Source organism: Seriola dumerili, unplaced genomic scaffold (assembly GCF_002260705.1).
Source record: "Seriola dumerili isolate Sdu_G_001 unplaced genomic scaffold, Sdu_1.0 BDQW01000088.1, whole genome shotgun sequence".
Taxonomy (NCBI): Eukaryota; Metazoa; Chordata; class Actinopteri; order Carangiformes; family Carangidae; genus Seriola; species Seriola dumerili.
Genome location: NW_019174343.1, coordinates 6,229,123 through 6,245,400, shown reverse-complemented (window position 1 = coordinate 6,245,400; position 16,278 = coordinate 6,229,123). Strand labels below are relative to the sequence as shown.

The following is a 16,278-nucleotide window of genomic DNA, read 5'->3' as shown; positions in this document are numbered from 1 at the left end:
CATGAATTCAAAACCAGTTTAAATATGAAGGTACAGCTTACAAAAGCCCAATCAAAGAAATGGGTAACAAATGGATTAATAATACCATAGGTCAGGCTTACTCAAACCAAAAAACTGCAGTTCCTTGAATGGCCACTTGAGGCTGGCTCCATATAATCCCATGTTAAAATGCCCAACTTTACAACAGAAATAAACATGTTTACAAGCAGGTACATATACAGTTTTGGTCTCTATAGCTAATTTCCCCATATGACATCTGTACAGGGTGGATTTCTATATAACTCACCCATTTAAATTTTATTAAGGCTCAAATGTATATTTATATGCTTATGTATAATTGAGAGGCTGCTTTGAGTGACAGGTGGGTACACAGTCGGCTAGCAGCTCTGTGTCTCCTCAGCTAATTCGAGTCACTGACCATTTGTGTTGTTGGTGCCTTTTAGCAAATATTGGACAAATAACATGGCTTTCTGAGCGGTTAATTGACTAACAGAGTGTGAGGAAGTCTGAGCTGCTGTATATTGAGGTGAGTGAAATTCTAGTATTATTTCATTTATATGTTAGAACGAATTAGCAGGTATCTGTGTTTGTGCTCACCATACCAGGCTTGTTAGCTTAGCTCTAGCCTAGCTAATTATCCAGCAGATGAATAAGCCTTGGGTTCCAGCAGGAAGCCCAGCTGTGCTAATAATGCTAACAGGAGTGTATATTTGCTCCAGTTATTAAACCGGCATGCACTGAAGGGTCGACTCCCCCCCCCCCACCTATTCGCCCATTTCTGGATAAGCTGAGTTAGGCAGAGTCAGGCACTGCCAAGATGGCCACAGTGAGGCAGCCCACTCTGAGATTCCAAACTGCTCTTCAGAAACCAATGGGTAATGTCACGGGGACTTTGTCCATCTCTATATACAGTCTATGGGCTTACTGTAGCTACAAGCATTGAAATCCATAAGTAAGAGGTTATGAATCTATCTATTTAGGATTAGGGATGGGCCTAATGGATTCAACTGCATTTAGTGGGACATCAGAAGTATTAAGTCACAGGATGAGCTGTGTCCAGAATCCAGCAGTACAAATTCTAGTGTGCCTGTTGAACCAGTCTCTATGTAAAAATACGCTGTGTGATGTTATGTGCAGTGTATATTTGGATTCTTCTTCCTCTGTGGTGATGATAAAAATAATTATAATAATCATAATAATGATAATAATGATGTATTTTTGGTGATCCAACAACTCTTAAAAATGACAAATCCCACCAACGTTTCAAAGCTCATCATATATAAAACAATAATTTATTATTTCTCTCATTTTACAAGACATCAAATTGTGTGGCTAAGGATTTGTTACGCTGTTATTCTGTTCAATACATGTGAAACCCTAAGAAAGCAAAAGCGACTACAATGTGTGCTGTAACAAACACAGACATTTCAATATCAACAAGGTGAGAAACATCTTTCTCTAAACATACGTACATATACAATGATATCACGTTATGATGTTGTATACATGATGTAACAGACAGCACATCGCTGGTGGTATTAACTTTGGGAGATCAGCACCAATAGAGAGAAAATAAAACTAAAAAAGTGGATTTGTTACAAAAATTTTATTTTTTAATTTACAAAAGTCCTTTTGAAAAGGGTAATGTGTTCTACCTTGCAGGAAAATAGCACTGTTTCCATAAAAGCCTTAAGTATGCATAACAGTAAAATACTGATAAGAGATATATAGTACGAACAAAATAATGTAAAATAGTGTAAATGCTGGCTGTTTCTGTATGGCACACGGTCTTTACACACTTTCAAAACCTTCCAAAAAGTCAAATATTGTTTCCAAAATTATTCAAAAGAGCAAGCACAAAGGTAGAAAAGGTTATTGAAAGAATCTGAAATATGTTTCCAAAATCATCCGTATAGCTCAGATTCATGTCCATGTTCATGTCCAAGTCCAACCATCATCTACAGGACCTTCTCTTCACCGCAGTGGTGGAAAATGTCTGTCCAGAAAAGGCTTTCCTTATTTCCTATTTACAAAAATGTTGCCACATTGAACGAGGCAGGAATCTCTACCCCAACTGGTAGTGTTCTATGTACAGTCCATTACACTCCAGTCTGTCCTCCTCCAGCTGGCCTGACCCTGAACTCAAAGCAGGACTTAGACTGTGGTCACAGAAAGGAGTGAGTTGTAAACCCTGGTGCCATCTGGTGACTTGGTACCGTGGGTCAGCAGTTCCTGGATTGTCATCCAGTTGTCAAATATTTTCTTATTCCTCTTTTTCATCATCTTTTTGTGGCTGAGTTCGATGATGTTGGGCTCCTTTTTGTCCTCGGGCCCGGTCTGCTCCTTTAGACAATCGGCTCGGCTCTGCTTCATGAACTCGCGGCGCTGTCTCTGCTCTTTGGCTCGAACAGCGTGCTGCTTCCTCTCCTCCTTGCTCCAGTAGCGGCCCATCTTCAGCTCGCTTATGGCGTCGTCGTCTGTGGTCATGCCGCTGCGCTCCTCGTGGATCCGGAGGGCGCGCTCCCTCAGCAGCTTGTCCCGGACAGGCCGCTTGGTGATGTAGCGTGTGCCGTCGCTGCGGATCTTCACCTTCCACTCCATCTTGGGCTCCAGGTCACTGGGGTTGATGGGGTCCCGGCACATGCTGACCAGACTCATCTGGCTCTGGGCGTACTCCACAGCTGATTTCTGCTGGATCAGCTGCATGTAGCTCTGGTAGTGCTGGGCATGGGCAGGGATGTGAGCATGCTTATATGGCGAGTGTGGCTGGGAAAAGCTCCGCCCGGCCTTGCTGGACTCTCCCAGCTTCCTCTCCTTGCTCTCTGTCTGCAGGACTCCATCTGGATCCTTGGAGGAGCCTCTGTTTCGGTTCGGGCCACAAGCTTCCTGAACAGGGGACAGGAGGGGCTTGAGCATCCTGCCGTTGGAGCTGGTCGAGCCGGACGCCCCACCCGGACCTTGGTTCTCTGCTCCTCGGCGGAGCGAGTTGTCTGGAGATAGCTCCAGAGTCAGAGGGGTGCTGCGGCAGCTCTCACCAGTGTTGTAAGCACTGGAGCTGTCCTTGTCTGATTTCTCTGGCAGCTCTGTGATGTCTGACAGCTCATGGCGGCGAGCATCGATGCTAGTATTGTAGTTGCGGAAGCCACTGTTGTGCAGCATCCAGGACTCGCGGCACTGCTCCCTCAGCTGCTGCATCTTGTGAGCGCGGACGATGTTCAGGCACTCCAGCTCGATGGTGCGCAGCTCCTCGTTGAGCAGCTCCAGCTCCTTGTCCACACACTCTTGGTCTTGACCTCCTGCCCCGCCGCCCTGGCAGTACAGACCCTGGGCTCCACTGCTCCTCATCTGGCACTTGAGCTCCAGGAGCTCTCTGAAGCGCTCGCACTCATCGGCCGGGATGCCCAGGAAGTCCGTGTCGGTGTAGTCGGCGGAGATGAAGGACTCGCTGCTGAAGGGCAGGTCGGTGCTGCCGAGGGTGTCCTGGCTGTAGGTCAGCTTTCGGCAGCTGCCCAGCGTGTTGGAGGCTGTGGTCTGGTCGTCGCCGAGGTTCTCCTGCTCCGAGCTCTCGTCATTCCGTGTACTCTCATCTGTGCGCCCGACCCCACTGTCCTTCTCGTGGTGGTGCGACAGCAGTGTGGCTGTGTCCGTGGTGCCTCCATCCTCCTCGTGCTTCTTCTGTAAACACAGACAACCAATAGCTCAGAGCGTGGTGCATCCAAGTGAATGGAGATATTGCAGTCAACATTATTGAGCATTTAATAAAAAAGTAAATAGCAGAGTTACTTGTGGTGGGTAACTACACAAGACACTGCTGTTAGTAATTGTTACATTTTTCAGTTTCTATTTTGTGTAAATAGAAGAACCATTGCTATGAATGAATGAACAGCTGTTTCCCTCAGCAGGGCTGGCTCAGGCCAAAACAATCTATAGATGAACATATGTGTTAGTGCAGATTGATTATGCTAGTTTGCTTCTACACGCTGTGCATGGCTGTGTGTGTGTGTGTGTGTGAGTGAGAAAGAGAGTGAGTGAGTGTACCTGCTGCAGCATGCTGGCAGTGAACTGCATGGCCTGATGGTGCTGCTGCTCCAGCATATCCATGTGGAGGTCATCCAGGAAGTCGTTCCTGTCATCATCCATCCAGCCCTCGTCCAGCTGAGACGCAGTGGGGAGACGAGACGCCTCATTAGATGCAAATATTCAACAGCAAAGTTTTACTCAAAAAAAAAAATGGAACATTTACTACTGAAAGCCCTGCTCCTGTTTGTAGGCGTGAAAACATAACACACTCTAAAGCAGTGCTTCTCAATCTTTTTCACATCAATGACCCCTAACTGACACAAATTTAGACCCTGGACCCCCATCTGATTTTTGCTTTTAGATATTTTATTTATGTGTTTGAGACCCAAACCAAAATAGTCATACATTCTGTCATTGTGTTACTTATGGATGGAATTGCTGGGGACCCCCAGGAACCCCCTCAATGACTCCTGGGAGCCCTCAGAAACCACTTTGAGAACCGCTGCAAGGACAACACATTTGCTTGAAAAAGGGACCACATGAGGGTTTAACATGAACTGTAGTCACACCTAAAGTAACATCCTAATTACCTGGATCTCTGGTCTGGCCACCAGCAGGGAGATATTCTGGTTCCCCTCACTGGTCAGCAGTGCTACAGCATCCTCCCGGTTCTGGATCTCAACACCATTGATCTTGATGGACACAGAAAGAACGACTTAAAAACCTGAAGGTTTTTCTACTGATTGCAGTTTGTACATTTAAATGACTTTAAGTAATCAAATGCTCAACTGCAAAAAGAAAAAAAGAAAGAAAATACCGGTGATTTATTCACAAGTAAGCAAGTGGTTGATTAAAAAACTGCAGAGATAACAGAAATCTTACCTGGATGATTTTGTCCCCCTCTCTAATCCTTCCATCCTTTGCCGCGATGCTGTTCGGATCAATCTAGACAGTGAAATAAAAAGCAATAAGAGAATAAGATTAAAATCCATTTCTACGTCCACTCAGATTACCTGTCTGTGTTTTACATTTTTGGGGATAATGCTTACATTCCATGTGTTAAAGTGGACATCATCACTGCTGACAGTTGCTATTTATTCACTGTTGAAGTAGATTTGAGAGTTACGCTGCACCACATACCTCACTAATGTAGATCCCAGCCTCATCCTCATCATCAGTCCTATAACAGATGGTCAGGCCGAGCTTGTCTTGGATATTGGCTCGGTACAAATCCACCTCCTGGTAAGACAAATGCACAAATTAATATCGCATTCATGTGCAGTCATTTTTTTCTCCCTGAAAATTTAGTGTGTAATGTTTTTCTGGACGAACTGAATAGATGGACAGTGTAATGGGATCACCGAGCAACAGTGATCCATCAATCACTGTAATGAATCTTTCAGCTGGACACGGGGAAGCCATTGGCTTTTTTTTTTTTAAAGGCCCACTGACAGAATGAGAGATGATGCAGCCGAATGCAGACGGGCAGCGTCCCGTTTTTCACTTGTCAACACCTGTAATCTCGCAGATACAGATAAAGATACGAGCGGTGCTGTTCTCGGAGGGCAGAGGACGGGCTCTGAGAGGGTTAACAAAAACTGAAGTCCCAGCTGAAGAGTGAAGAGGTATTAAAGGAATAGTTTGACATTTTGCACAAATGCGTTCATTCGCTTTCTTGCAGAGAGTTTGATGAGAAGATCCACACCGCTCCTGTGTGTGAAGTTACAGTCAGTAGCTGGTTAGTTTAGCACAAAGATTGGACACAAGGGAAACGGCTGGTATGGCTCTGTTCAAAGTAACACAATCCATCAACCAACACCTCTAAAGCTCACTGATTAACACCTCACATCTTGTTTAATTTGTTTAAAAGACCAGCGTGTGTGAGAGTGTAAAAATGACAAGATGTGGTTTTACAGGGGTAAAGTCCTTCTGAAGTGTTTAGTAACAACTAACTAGTCTCAAAAAGGTGATTTGCTTCACGAGGTTATAGCTTAAGGAAAACCTTAGCTCGTAAATACTTTGGTAATGTGTAAATGAATTACTGGGAAACATCTGTAGTGCTGGCCGATCAAAAGCAATCACCTGTGTCAACAGGGAGCAACTGAGGCATCACAAGCTGTAACATAACTTCCAAAAATAACATTTTTAGGGGATAAATGATACATTAACAAAATTAACTTCCAATGTTTTGTTAATATGTAAATGTGAATTTGATTTATTCATATCCGCATACATGGAGAAATATATCACTGTGGATATATGAAAGTAAGTGTGTTTAAGAGTTAGCAGTATTTATTCAGTTAAGGATGAGAGGGAAATATCAGATTATACTAACCTAAATTACATTATTTTGTCATTTAGTCTAATTTTATTGTACCATATTGTGTAATTTGAAGTATATCATGTTATTTTTGTGAAATGTAATTTAATAAATTTTTTTTAGAGCTGAACAATATTATTTTTTTGCAGATACTGTGATTGCTATGTGAGTCACAATTTCAGTTTGAACGGTTATTTCATTTTCCCTGAAAAAAATATGAAAATGATGTTATTGTTGGGGTTTGTACCAAATCATGTTGCCTTATGTCTGGAGATTATGATTTGTAGCACCATAATGCTTTATTTATGGTCTGTTGTGACACATTTTGCCCTTTAAAGAGAACCCCCCAAAAAAAAGACAGCTCCTGTGATATGGATATTGCATTTGGCCATATTGAGATTTTGATAATATTTTGATTAATTGTTCAGCCTTTATTAAACATTATCTTTATTAAACAGCAATCTTTCACTCCAAGTTGGTACTATATTAGCAAACTAATATTAGCTGTGTCATTTAGCTTACTTAGCTACACAGCAGTTACACTACACCTGGCAGTTGTATACATCTGCACTTAGTTAACACTAGCTGTTATATCTGGGTTAAGTTTGAAACTATAAATAGTTGGTGCAACTGGCTCCTGGTTGCCTGGCAACTTAATGGTGATGACAAGATGTTACGAAAGAAAGCAAAGACAGTAAGTCTATTCCTCAAAATGTCAAACTGTTCCTTTACCCCACATTAAAAAAGAACAACAACAACAAAATCTACGATCTACTATCATTTCTAAATAGTTGTTGTGTGAATTAGAAACATTACACTTTACACTGAGTGAAATGAAGCTGATCTAACGCAAACGGCTCAACTGGATCGTTTGTCAGCCATTCTTTTGTAAGACGGAGAGTCACTCTTCAAGGACACTTGGTTTATTCAGTGTTTGTCTTTTGTGCATCTGCCATTAGCCGCCCTGAACTTCACCTTTCTGCTCTCAGCTTCACAGTTCCTCCATGGATATTATTAATATCGAGCAGTAGGTGGCTGGGGTGTGATGGGAGGGGGTGTCAGGGTTGGCAGAGGTCACCGAGGGAGCACAACAGAGGCTTGATGATGGCCTCATCATGGCCTCATCCAGGCATTGTTAGCGTGCATCATCAGATTCATCACTGCAGACCTATTATCTGTGCCATCTAATTATCCACCGGGCCTCATCTCCACCGCGTCGTAGCCGAGGAAGACTTATTAGGCTTTGTCACTAATAAGTAATGATGTCACCGCTGTGCATCTGCTGGAACAAACCAACAACTCAATTCCTGTCTGGCCTACATCTCAGCGTCTGTATGTAGGGAGAGTGCCCCATCAATAACTGCGATATATCTGGACTTGCGGTCGCCTGCAAGGCCACTGGAGTGGAGACACAGAGACCACCTCAGGTCTGCTTATGGAGGAATAATGCACCGCTGTCTGAGAGTAGATCTTCATTGAGAGGACAGTAGAGGGACGGAGATGAAGTTTACCTCATATTCCAGCTCCTCACGTTCTATGTCCTGCTGAATGCCCTCCAGGAAATCATTGGGGTCAAAGTATGCATGTCCTGGAGGATGACTGAGAAGAGAAAAAGTTTGAGATAAATTGGAAAAGAGAGAAATAGTACGTTAACATATACGCGTTAAAAAGGAGCCGGAACTCATTTGTCAATCTGGATTTAATTTTGCCCCAGAGTTTGAAAAATAAATGAGAATTAGAGAGAAAGTAATAAGAACTCAATGTAGAAATCACTCTTGAATCAGATGTGTTGAAGCTACACCCGGAGGCTAATCACAAATTAACATGCCTCGTTATTAATTTGACTCAGAAATCAATTAAAGAAATCCTGATTATTCATTATAGGGCAACTGCTGTTGCCACAGAGAGTAAAATGTAGCCAGACTCTCCACCCCACCCACACACACACACACACACACACACACACACACACACACACAATAGCTGCAATTTGGGTATATGCAAATGCAAATGCACGGAATCATCATTTTAACGTGGCAGTGTGCCCCGGAGGAGCTGTCATCTTCCAGAAGTGACAGGGACATTTTCCCTTCAAACTTCAGACACATCCTGTGCGATTACAGCAGCGAGGTCTGGAGAAGAAGATAAGGCGTCACGCTCTTAATTAACTATTAGGGTGAAAGGTCTGATTGTGTCTGAGAGAAAAGTGACCTTTTCAACATTGCCGAGATTTTTTGACACCAAAGATTTCCTGTATCTTCTCAATTAAAGTGGATTTTCTGGAAAAGAATGAGTCTCAGATGCAGAAACGTGCTTCATCCTTTTGTATAACGCAACTAAATTGCGATTTTAAGTGAGTTTCAGGTCAATTCGTTTCATATTAGACTTCACGTCTCTTCTCTTTTAGTGGTACTTTAAACTTTGTGGTAAAAATAATTTTCTAATGAGCAGGTTGCTGGTAAAGATAAAGACCATTTGCAGCTTAGTATCACCAAACTCCACTGTGTCCTGACACTGGAGGACTACTGTATGCACAGCCCAGACTGAGATAGATTTTGTGGGTGATGATTTGGCTGATTTGGGCTTAGAATCAGATAGTGGAATTGAGCCCAACTGGGATTTTTAAACTGGGGAAATATAAAGGGGCTGCGTTGGTGGGGGCATATTTATTCTGCAATAATGAAATGTAGGAAGGCTGGTGTGTGTGCACTGACTGCACAAAGGGTTGTAATGCTCTGAGACAGGATGTTACAGCTCCACAGTTATCACAGCAACAGTCGTTTCATCTTTCATTGTGACGATTGCGAGGTAAAACAGTAGAAAATACGCCGCTCAAGTTACACATTTGATTGGTGGATGGAGGACCTCGTGAGATGATGCTGCGTTGTCTAACTTGTGGCGAAAGTTGAGCCAGGTTGAACTTTTTCTGCCAGACGACCCTGCGCTTTTATGCCAGAGGTCACGTCCCATTCGGATGAGTGAGGGGACTGTGTTTTTCTGTGTTTCTCTCTTCTGTCTGAACGCAGCCTCAGGCTTCATTCATTCCTAGTTTGATATGCATCCAGCAACCCAGCTGTGCCAGATTTAGGCCACTGTTGAGCCAATAAATTTTGGCTACCTGGGTGATCATGAATTTTTATGAAGATGGAAAGGAACATTTATCTAGTTACAAAACATGGATGATAAACTGAAGCCACACATACGTCATTTGAAAATGGCGGAGAACTGCTTTGGCAGACGTTTTGTCCCCTCGACCATAAAATATAAAACAGTTGACCTGTGTGAAGATTTGGACATGATGTGCGCATGTACAGTTTATTAGGTACACCTAACTAAAACTAGTGCCGTCTAAACCAACAGCCCTACAACAAATCCTAACCTCGAAGGTCATCATGTTCAGTTTTTGTTGAAACAGTTTTACAGAGGTGTTGATTCAACTGCACTGCTGGTCATTTTGGAGGCTGCTGTTTGTGGTGCTGTTAAACTGAACTGTGTTATACTGCCAGCTGTTTCTCATATTTTGTCCACTCCATTTGTATCAGTGAGGGCTAAATATCAGAAACACCTCTCACCTTCATGAAGGAGGACTTATTGCAGGACTATTGTATTAGAGTGCATTAGTTTTAGCTAAGTGTACCTAACTGATAAGCGAGTGTATGGAGGAACACGAACGTATACGGCATGTGATCATGTTTTTCATGTTTTTTCATTCATTTCATTATTTGTGTGTATCTCTGGTGCAGGCTGTTGAAACAAATCCACTCCTTGGGCAATAAACAGTAGCCACGTTTCCATTAACCTGCTTAATGCGCAATTTGAAATTGCGAACTAAAAGACGAAATAATGGCGACACGTGAATTTCGAGAAGAAAAAAAACCTCTCAAATGAAGCAAATAAAATGTATACACTCGCATGAGGTGGTTTTTCAGACTAATCGATAAAGCAATATTTTGCGAAAGTGAAACGGAAACACCTTTTGTGCATTTAAGTCACATGACATGACTTGAGTGGTCACATCACGTCGAAAAATATTGCAGACTATAAGGGCTTTGCCTTCTGTTCTACTGCCATGTTTAATTTGAATAAAATTTACTATCTATCTACAGTATTTATGCAAATGGTTCCATTTCAAAGCTGTCTACTCTAATAACACTGAGTTGAGCGATACGCTGTGTGGAGGTACACTCTACGCCGAGACCACGGCTGTTCTGTGAAACTGATCTTTATGAACCGTGCTGGTACTCACTCCTCTGTGAGCAGATACTCCTCCAGCTCCGTCATGGGGGGTGAGGAAGGAGGCAACTTGGTAAGGGCCATGATGTGTTGAAGAGTGATGTCGGTCTGAGTGCTGATGTCCGAGACCTGGGTGTCAGCGATGGGGCTGACCAGTTTGGGGTGAGGGGCCCGGCGCAGGACCTGGACCATGATGGGCTCCTTGGCGGTGCGGAAGGCCTCCACCGCCTGGTCGTGGGTGGCCTTGGAGAGGTCCTTGCCATTGACCTGGAAAAAGGTTGAAAAGCAGAGGGAGATGAATCAGCAATTTTTTTTTTTTTATTAATGAGGAAGAAAATCATGACGATGCACAAGATGCAACCTTTTTTTTTTTTCCTCCCCCATTCGGTGTTATATTTCTTAGACTGAGGAGGATATTGATTACACCAAACTGGTGTCATGGTTACCTCTGATGGTAAAGGTGCTCACATGACGCGCCGTGCCCACACAAACTCAGCTGCGATATTCTGTTTGAGAAATAACTCATTACTGCCTCAGCTTGTTTTACAGGGTCACAGTCAGACCAGGCAGAAAAGACCTTAATTAGGAGGCGTTTCTCTTTAATTAATCAAGGTCATTAGCTGAGGCTGCATGGAGGAGCCTTCATTTAGCTAACTAATTTCTCACCAGATGACAAATTTGACCTCCCATCAGAGACAGTAGATTGGGTGCGGCGCGTTAACCTGAGAAGATTAATTTGAGCAAAAGGCCGCGGTGTGTCGCAGGGAAGAGGCTAATTAAGTTTGGTCGAGGCACTTAAGGCCTCCGTGTGCTGATAAAAGATGAGTGCAGACCCTCGGTAGAATGTGTCAATGAACCTAAAGAGACTTTAAATTAAATAAAAAAGATTTAAGTCTGCACACAGATCACACAGATGTGCTGTCCAAAATGTCAGGATGTGTGCAGATTAAATCTGAGATTTTTTTTTTTTTTTGCTTCGGCCCAAATGCCATCATGTCACTGGAAGTTCACATAGCAACCGCCGTGGGAACACAAACAGGAGATGTAAAACACCCAAACAAGCAGTAGCCTAATGGACTTTATTAACCGATGCACGCATGCATATTGTATCCTGGATCCTCCTGCTGGCCCTGGGCTTTATCAGGATTTACACAGAGCTGCTGTTCTGCTTTCAATCACCACATCATACGGAATTTGTTGGTTTGTGATTCCTGGATGTGTTGAGATATCTGATAGGATCTCAGCCTGGGGCTCTTCTCATTTCACTGGCTTTCTCCTCCTCTGCACACACACGCACGCACACACACACACGCACGCACGCACACACACACACACACGCACGCACGCTCTCATGCATGTCAGGAATCAAACTACTTTCTAGCAGGAATTTCTAGATGCAGTGTTGCAGGTCATTAGGCGTGTCATTAATCTTAGCATCCCTTCAGACTCCCTGTGACATTAACATACATGCGAGTCCATGTTTGAGGATTCATTTTCTGACAAACATGTGGTGGTGGTGGCGGTGGTGTTTGGGTGCACCAGCCTCCAGCTACGGCTGTCTCATTCGAATTCATGCCATAGTTTGCAGACTTAACTGTGGTGCTGCACATCAGGAGTAGCAGCAATATTAAACCGCCTCCAGGGAATGAGCGCAGTGTATACACAAAACCTGACTTGACCCACACAATGTAAAATCTGAGAAAGTATTTCTGTAAAAGCATACATATAGAAACCAAAGGCATAGGGTCATGTGTGCGTGTGCTTAGAGGAAGGACACGAAAGGATGGAAAAGGAGGGAACTTAATGCAGAAGTCAAAAGAGGGTATGCACCCACTAATAACCAGAGCAGATTAATGCTAATCCTGGGCCTGCAGTATAATTGGATCATCTCAGTGGACTTAAACTTCTACTTCTTCTACATCAAAACTTGGCCAAAAAAAATGAATAGCTCATCTAGTTGCAGTTTGCTCTGAATAATTCGACACTGAGAAAAGCGAGTTCTCACATCGCAGAATAATAATGTAAGAAATCCTTAAAAACAACCTTGAGATTTAAGACCACTGGCCTCTCATGCAAAGAGGAGACGGAAAGCTGGCCTTGACTGTGAGCGGAAACCCAACCAAAACAAATAATATCACTATGTAAGAAGACATCTTAATTCTTATTTGTCTGGTATCAGCAGTAAGCCTTCCTTAAAAAAAAAAAAAAAAAAAAAAAATCACACAGGACCTCACATCTTTAACCATCTTTGTTTCCCACAGCGAGCCATGATGTTGCACATCAGCTGAGGAATACAAGCGCCTTTGTGCTTTCTTCTCTCTGCATGCAGGCTCCAACAGTCAAACCTGGTTGCCAGGAATCCCGGGGCTACTTGAAGGCAGTGAACCAGAGACAAAGCCTTTAGCCCCCGTCTTGTTGAGCCCATAGCATTCTGCCTCAGCGCTCTCAATGGGGGGAGTCTCCTCCCAGCTGTGGAGGGGGTCCCACGGCCCCCATTCACCACGCTCACCTCTGACACGGAGCGGCCCTTTGCGGCACACTGAGAAAAAACACACAACACTCCCCCGACACAATACACAATGCCTCGCCACCGCTGAGCTCTCCAACTCTGCCGTGTTAACCCTGTGACTTAACACAACTGCACTTCAGCTGCTTTTGATGAACACAACAATTAGACTTAAACTGTTTTAGTTTCACTGTAATCAACAACTAGGTTTTCCCTTTGCCAAATATAAAAACACTCAAACTGTTATTTGTGTTGACACAATGCAACCATGACTGACACGCAGGAATTACTCCGTCAACCTCTGGTGCATGTTCCATGAGGGGTCTCTGTAAAATCCATTTGAATGACAAGAGGACAGCAAGAACACACTTACAGGAATACTAATTAGGTCTAAATCACACGTCTGCTGTGTCCGTGTCTGCTGAGGAATTTACACAGCTGTGGCTTTGTGTTATTCACCGCCTATTTTCTTTAATTAAAATATCACATTTGACCTCTAGAGCAACAGTGGACTCGGGGACCTGTATCCCCTGTGCATGATTTGGTCTAGGTCGTTTCAGAGTAATTCAGGATTTCAGCTTTCCCTCGTCGCCTCATGTGATAGTTGTCAGTCTTCAGGCCTCTGGGTAATAATGAGGGGCAGCAGGGGTGACCTGCGCCGCGAGCCCCGGCGCGGCATCAACTCTGGAACGCAAATCAAGCTGGATTGAGATGTTGAAAATGAAGTTGTGTATGTGTGTGTGTGTGTGTGTGTGTCTGTGTGAGTTTGTGTGTGTGGTTGTCTACCAAGCAGCGGGCTCATTCTCCTTCTTTATTATCATTGTATTATGGTAGATGGGGTGAGGCTGCTTCAGGATTTCTTATACTCTTATCTATTTAGGTAGTTTCATTGAAACTCAGTTTTCTTATTTTTGAGAACCCCGATAACAACAAACTGAAAACTAAATAATCAGTAGTTAATGTGAAATTGAATTTGCCAATTCCGTACGCTCTCAGGCTACGGCCACACTACTGCATTTTCATCGATCTCCGTCCAGATGAGCATTTTAGCTCTGTATCAGAAACCGCCTCTGTCCGTACTATCACACCTGAAAACGCACAAATATGTGACCATTCCCGTACACTGGACACGCACGAGCCGGTGTCGGAAGCAGGTTGTCAACTCTGCAGTTGATTAGTTGGAAAAATAGACGGAACGAGGAACAGCAAAGGCAGTTGCAGCATGAAAATGTAGAATTTTAACTGAACAACAGCTGCTGGCATAGACGGCAAGGTCAGTAACACTTGTATTTCATTATTGAAAACAGGGGAGCCACTGTGGGCGTCTACATCATCGTTTCCAGTTTTGGCCCGTCCAGACTACAACATGACCTGGACTTTTCAAACTGAAACAGGTCCTGAAGTTTTTCCAAGTCTTAGGCGTGTGAAAACTCAGGAGTAGTGTAGGATGTAGCCACATATTCAGTTTACAATGACAGTGACTTACTTAGCTTACTCCTTTTTTCGGTTACCAGCTGAGAACTGCTGATATTTCCAGAGTTCAGCAACATAAAAGGAAATGAATAATAATAAGTGTTTGCATACCCTGTAAAAATGTGAGTCTGTTCAAAAAATGTTTCTGACAAGGACAAAACTACCATCAAAAAAGTCCCTGTATCACTGTAAAACAACCCACTGTTCTAATCATTATCATACAGAAAAGGCTTTGGAGGATATTAAGTCAATTCACTGACTGCGTTGTGTAACATTAGTCTCTGATACGGCCATTCAATCACCACGTAATCCTTTAATAAAGAGGAGAAGAACATCATTAAAGAGCCAGTGTTTCAGTTCCTCGGGGAAACGCAGTGAGGTGAACAGAGTGGAAACTCTGCCAGGCGAACGGTGCCTTTCAGAGGCGGGCGGAGGAAACCCTGGGAACTTCGCTCTATAGACGAGCATTTTAAAGAGCCTCGAGAGCCGGGGCGCTCGCCTCCTCTGTCTGCTCAGATTCACTTCTTAGACAAATTCTTTAAAGTCTGTATTTTGGAACAGAGAGGAACGCTGACGTGATGGAGAGCACGAAGGCTTGACGGCTTATTTCTCTTTTTTTGTTGAGGGTGGGGTGGGGTGTGTGGGGGGGGGCTGGGGGCTGTACTGTGTTTGAATGTGGTCATTCTACTTGAAGAACACAGTTAATCCCTCTTTTATTTCATTTTTAACCATTTTTCATCGGAAAGAAATAAAACTCAGGGACCGGCCGATGACAGCGCATGGATGCGCACACTTTTTAATTTTTGCACACGTTGTTCTTTGAACTGACTGGACAGAAATCTCGCCATGGTGTGAGGCTTGAAAACACAGCAGTCTTTATTTACCGCAGTGGTGCGAGCTTACTGAGGATTACAGAACAAACAGCTAAAAACTTAATACTGGCTGAAAGAGACACCACTGTTTACTTCCACCTAATCTGATTTAAGCAGGGGACATTCTGTTATCCAGAGCTGATCAATTAAGAACCCAAATCACTTCCAGTACGCTGTCTGCCGCCTCTCTGTCGTCTCATGAGCCTACGAGGCACCTGTGAGGTTTGTGTGTGTGTGTGTGTGTGTGTGTGTGTGTGTGTGTGTGTGTGTGTGAGTGTGTGTGTGTGTGTCTCCGGGAGCTGATGAACTTTACTTGACTTGGAAAACCTTTTCTTCTACTTTTTAAGCCCTTTTAACAATCACCCGTTTTATTCAGTGCTTTTAAAATGAGCTCTCAAATGGATGAGATGATTCTCTATCTCAAGGATTTATTAGTAAAACTCTTGAGCCCGACGGCAGAAACCTGTCATCATCATTCAGACAAAAACACAGACGCAGACTCAACGCTAATCTGCAGAAACCATGAATTGAAAGCAGACAATACTTCAAATTCAAAAACCTTGGATCAAAATACAAGTGAGTAACCACATCCAACAATAATCATGATCAGTGATAAGCTAAAATCTATTAGCCCCACTTTATTCTCAAACAATAAATGAACAAGTATAATTTGCTGAAATAAACTCAGAGAGAGAGAAAAGTAGCTGCTTTTACCAGCCTCAGAGCTGCATTTAACATTGTGTCGTGCTCTCACACACAAGCTGATAAGGTGTAGCATCTTCAGGCTACCTGACGGAGGCTGGATAAGGTTGTCTGACCAGAGTGCAGCCAGAGTACATAATCTCTGTGAGGCA

At 43.4% G+C, this 16,278-nt stretch overlaps 1 protein-coding gene across 3 annotated transcripts in view; it reads right to left on the bottom strand.

Moving 5' to 3' along the window:
• Positions 1-1,267: 1,267 nt before the first annotated feature.
• pdzrn3 (PDZ domain containing ring finger 3) overlaps positions 1,268-16,278 on the bottom strand; it is a 97,402-nt gene continuing 82,391 nt past the window's right edge. For all 3 annotated transcript variants that reach the window (XM_022745419.1, XM_022745421.1, XM_022745422.1), the window contains 7 exons: positions 10,587-10,840; positions 7,852-7,939; positions 5,161-5,259; positions 4,903-4,965; positions 4,611-4,712; positions 4,039-4,155; positions 1,268-3,675 (listed from right to left, as the gene is read on the bottom strand). In XM_022745419.1, coding sequence (XP_022601140.1) covers positions 2,155-3,675; positions 4,039-4,155; positions 4,611-4,712; positions 4,903-4,965; positions 5,161-5,259; positions 7,852-7,939; positions 10,587-10,840 — 2,244 coding nt within the window. In that variant the 3' untranslated portion in view covers positions 1,268-2,154. The remainder of the gene's footprint in view (positions 3,676-4,038; positions 4,156-4,610; positions 4,713-4,902; positions 4,966-5,160; positions 5,260-7,851; positions 7,940-10,586; positions 10,841-16,278) is intronic.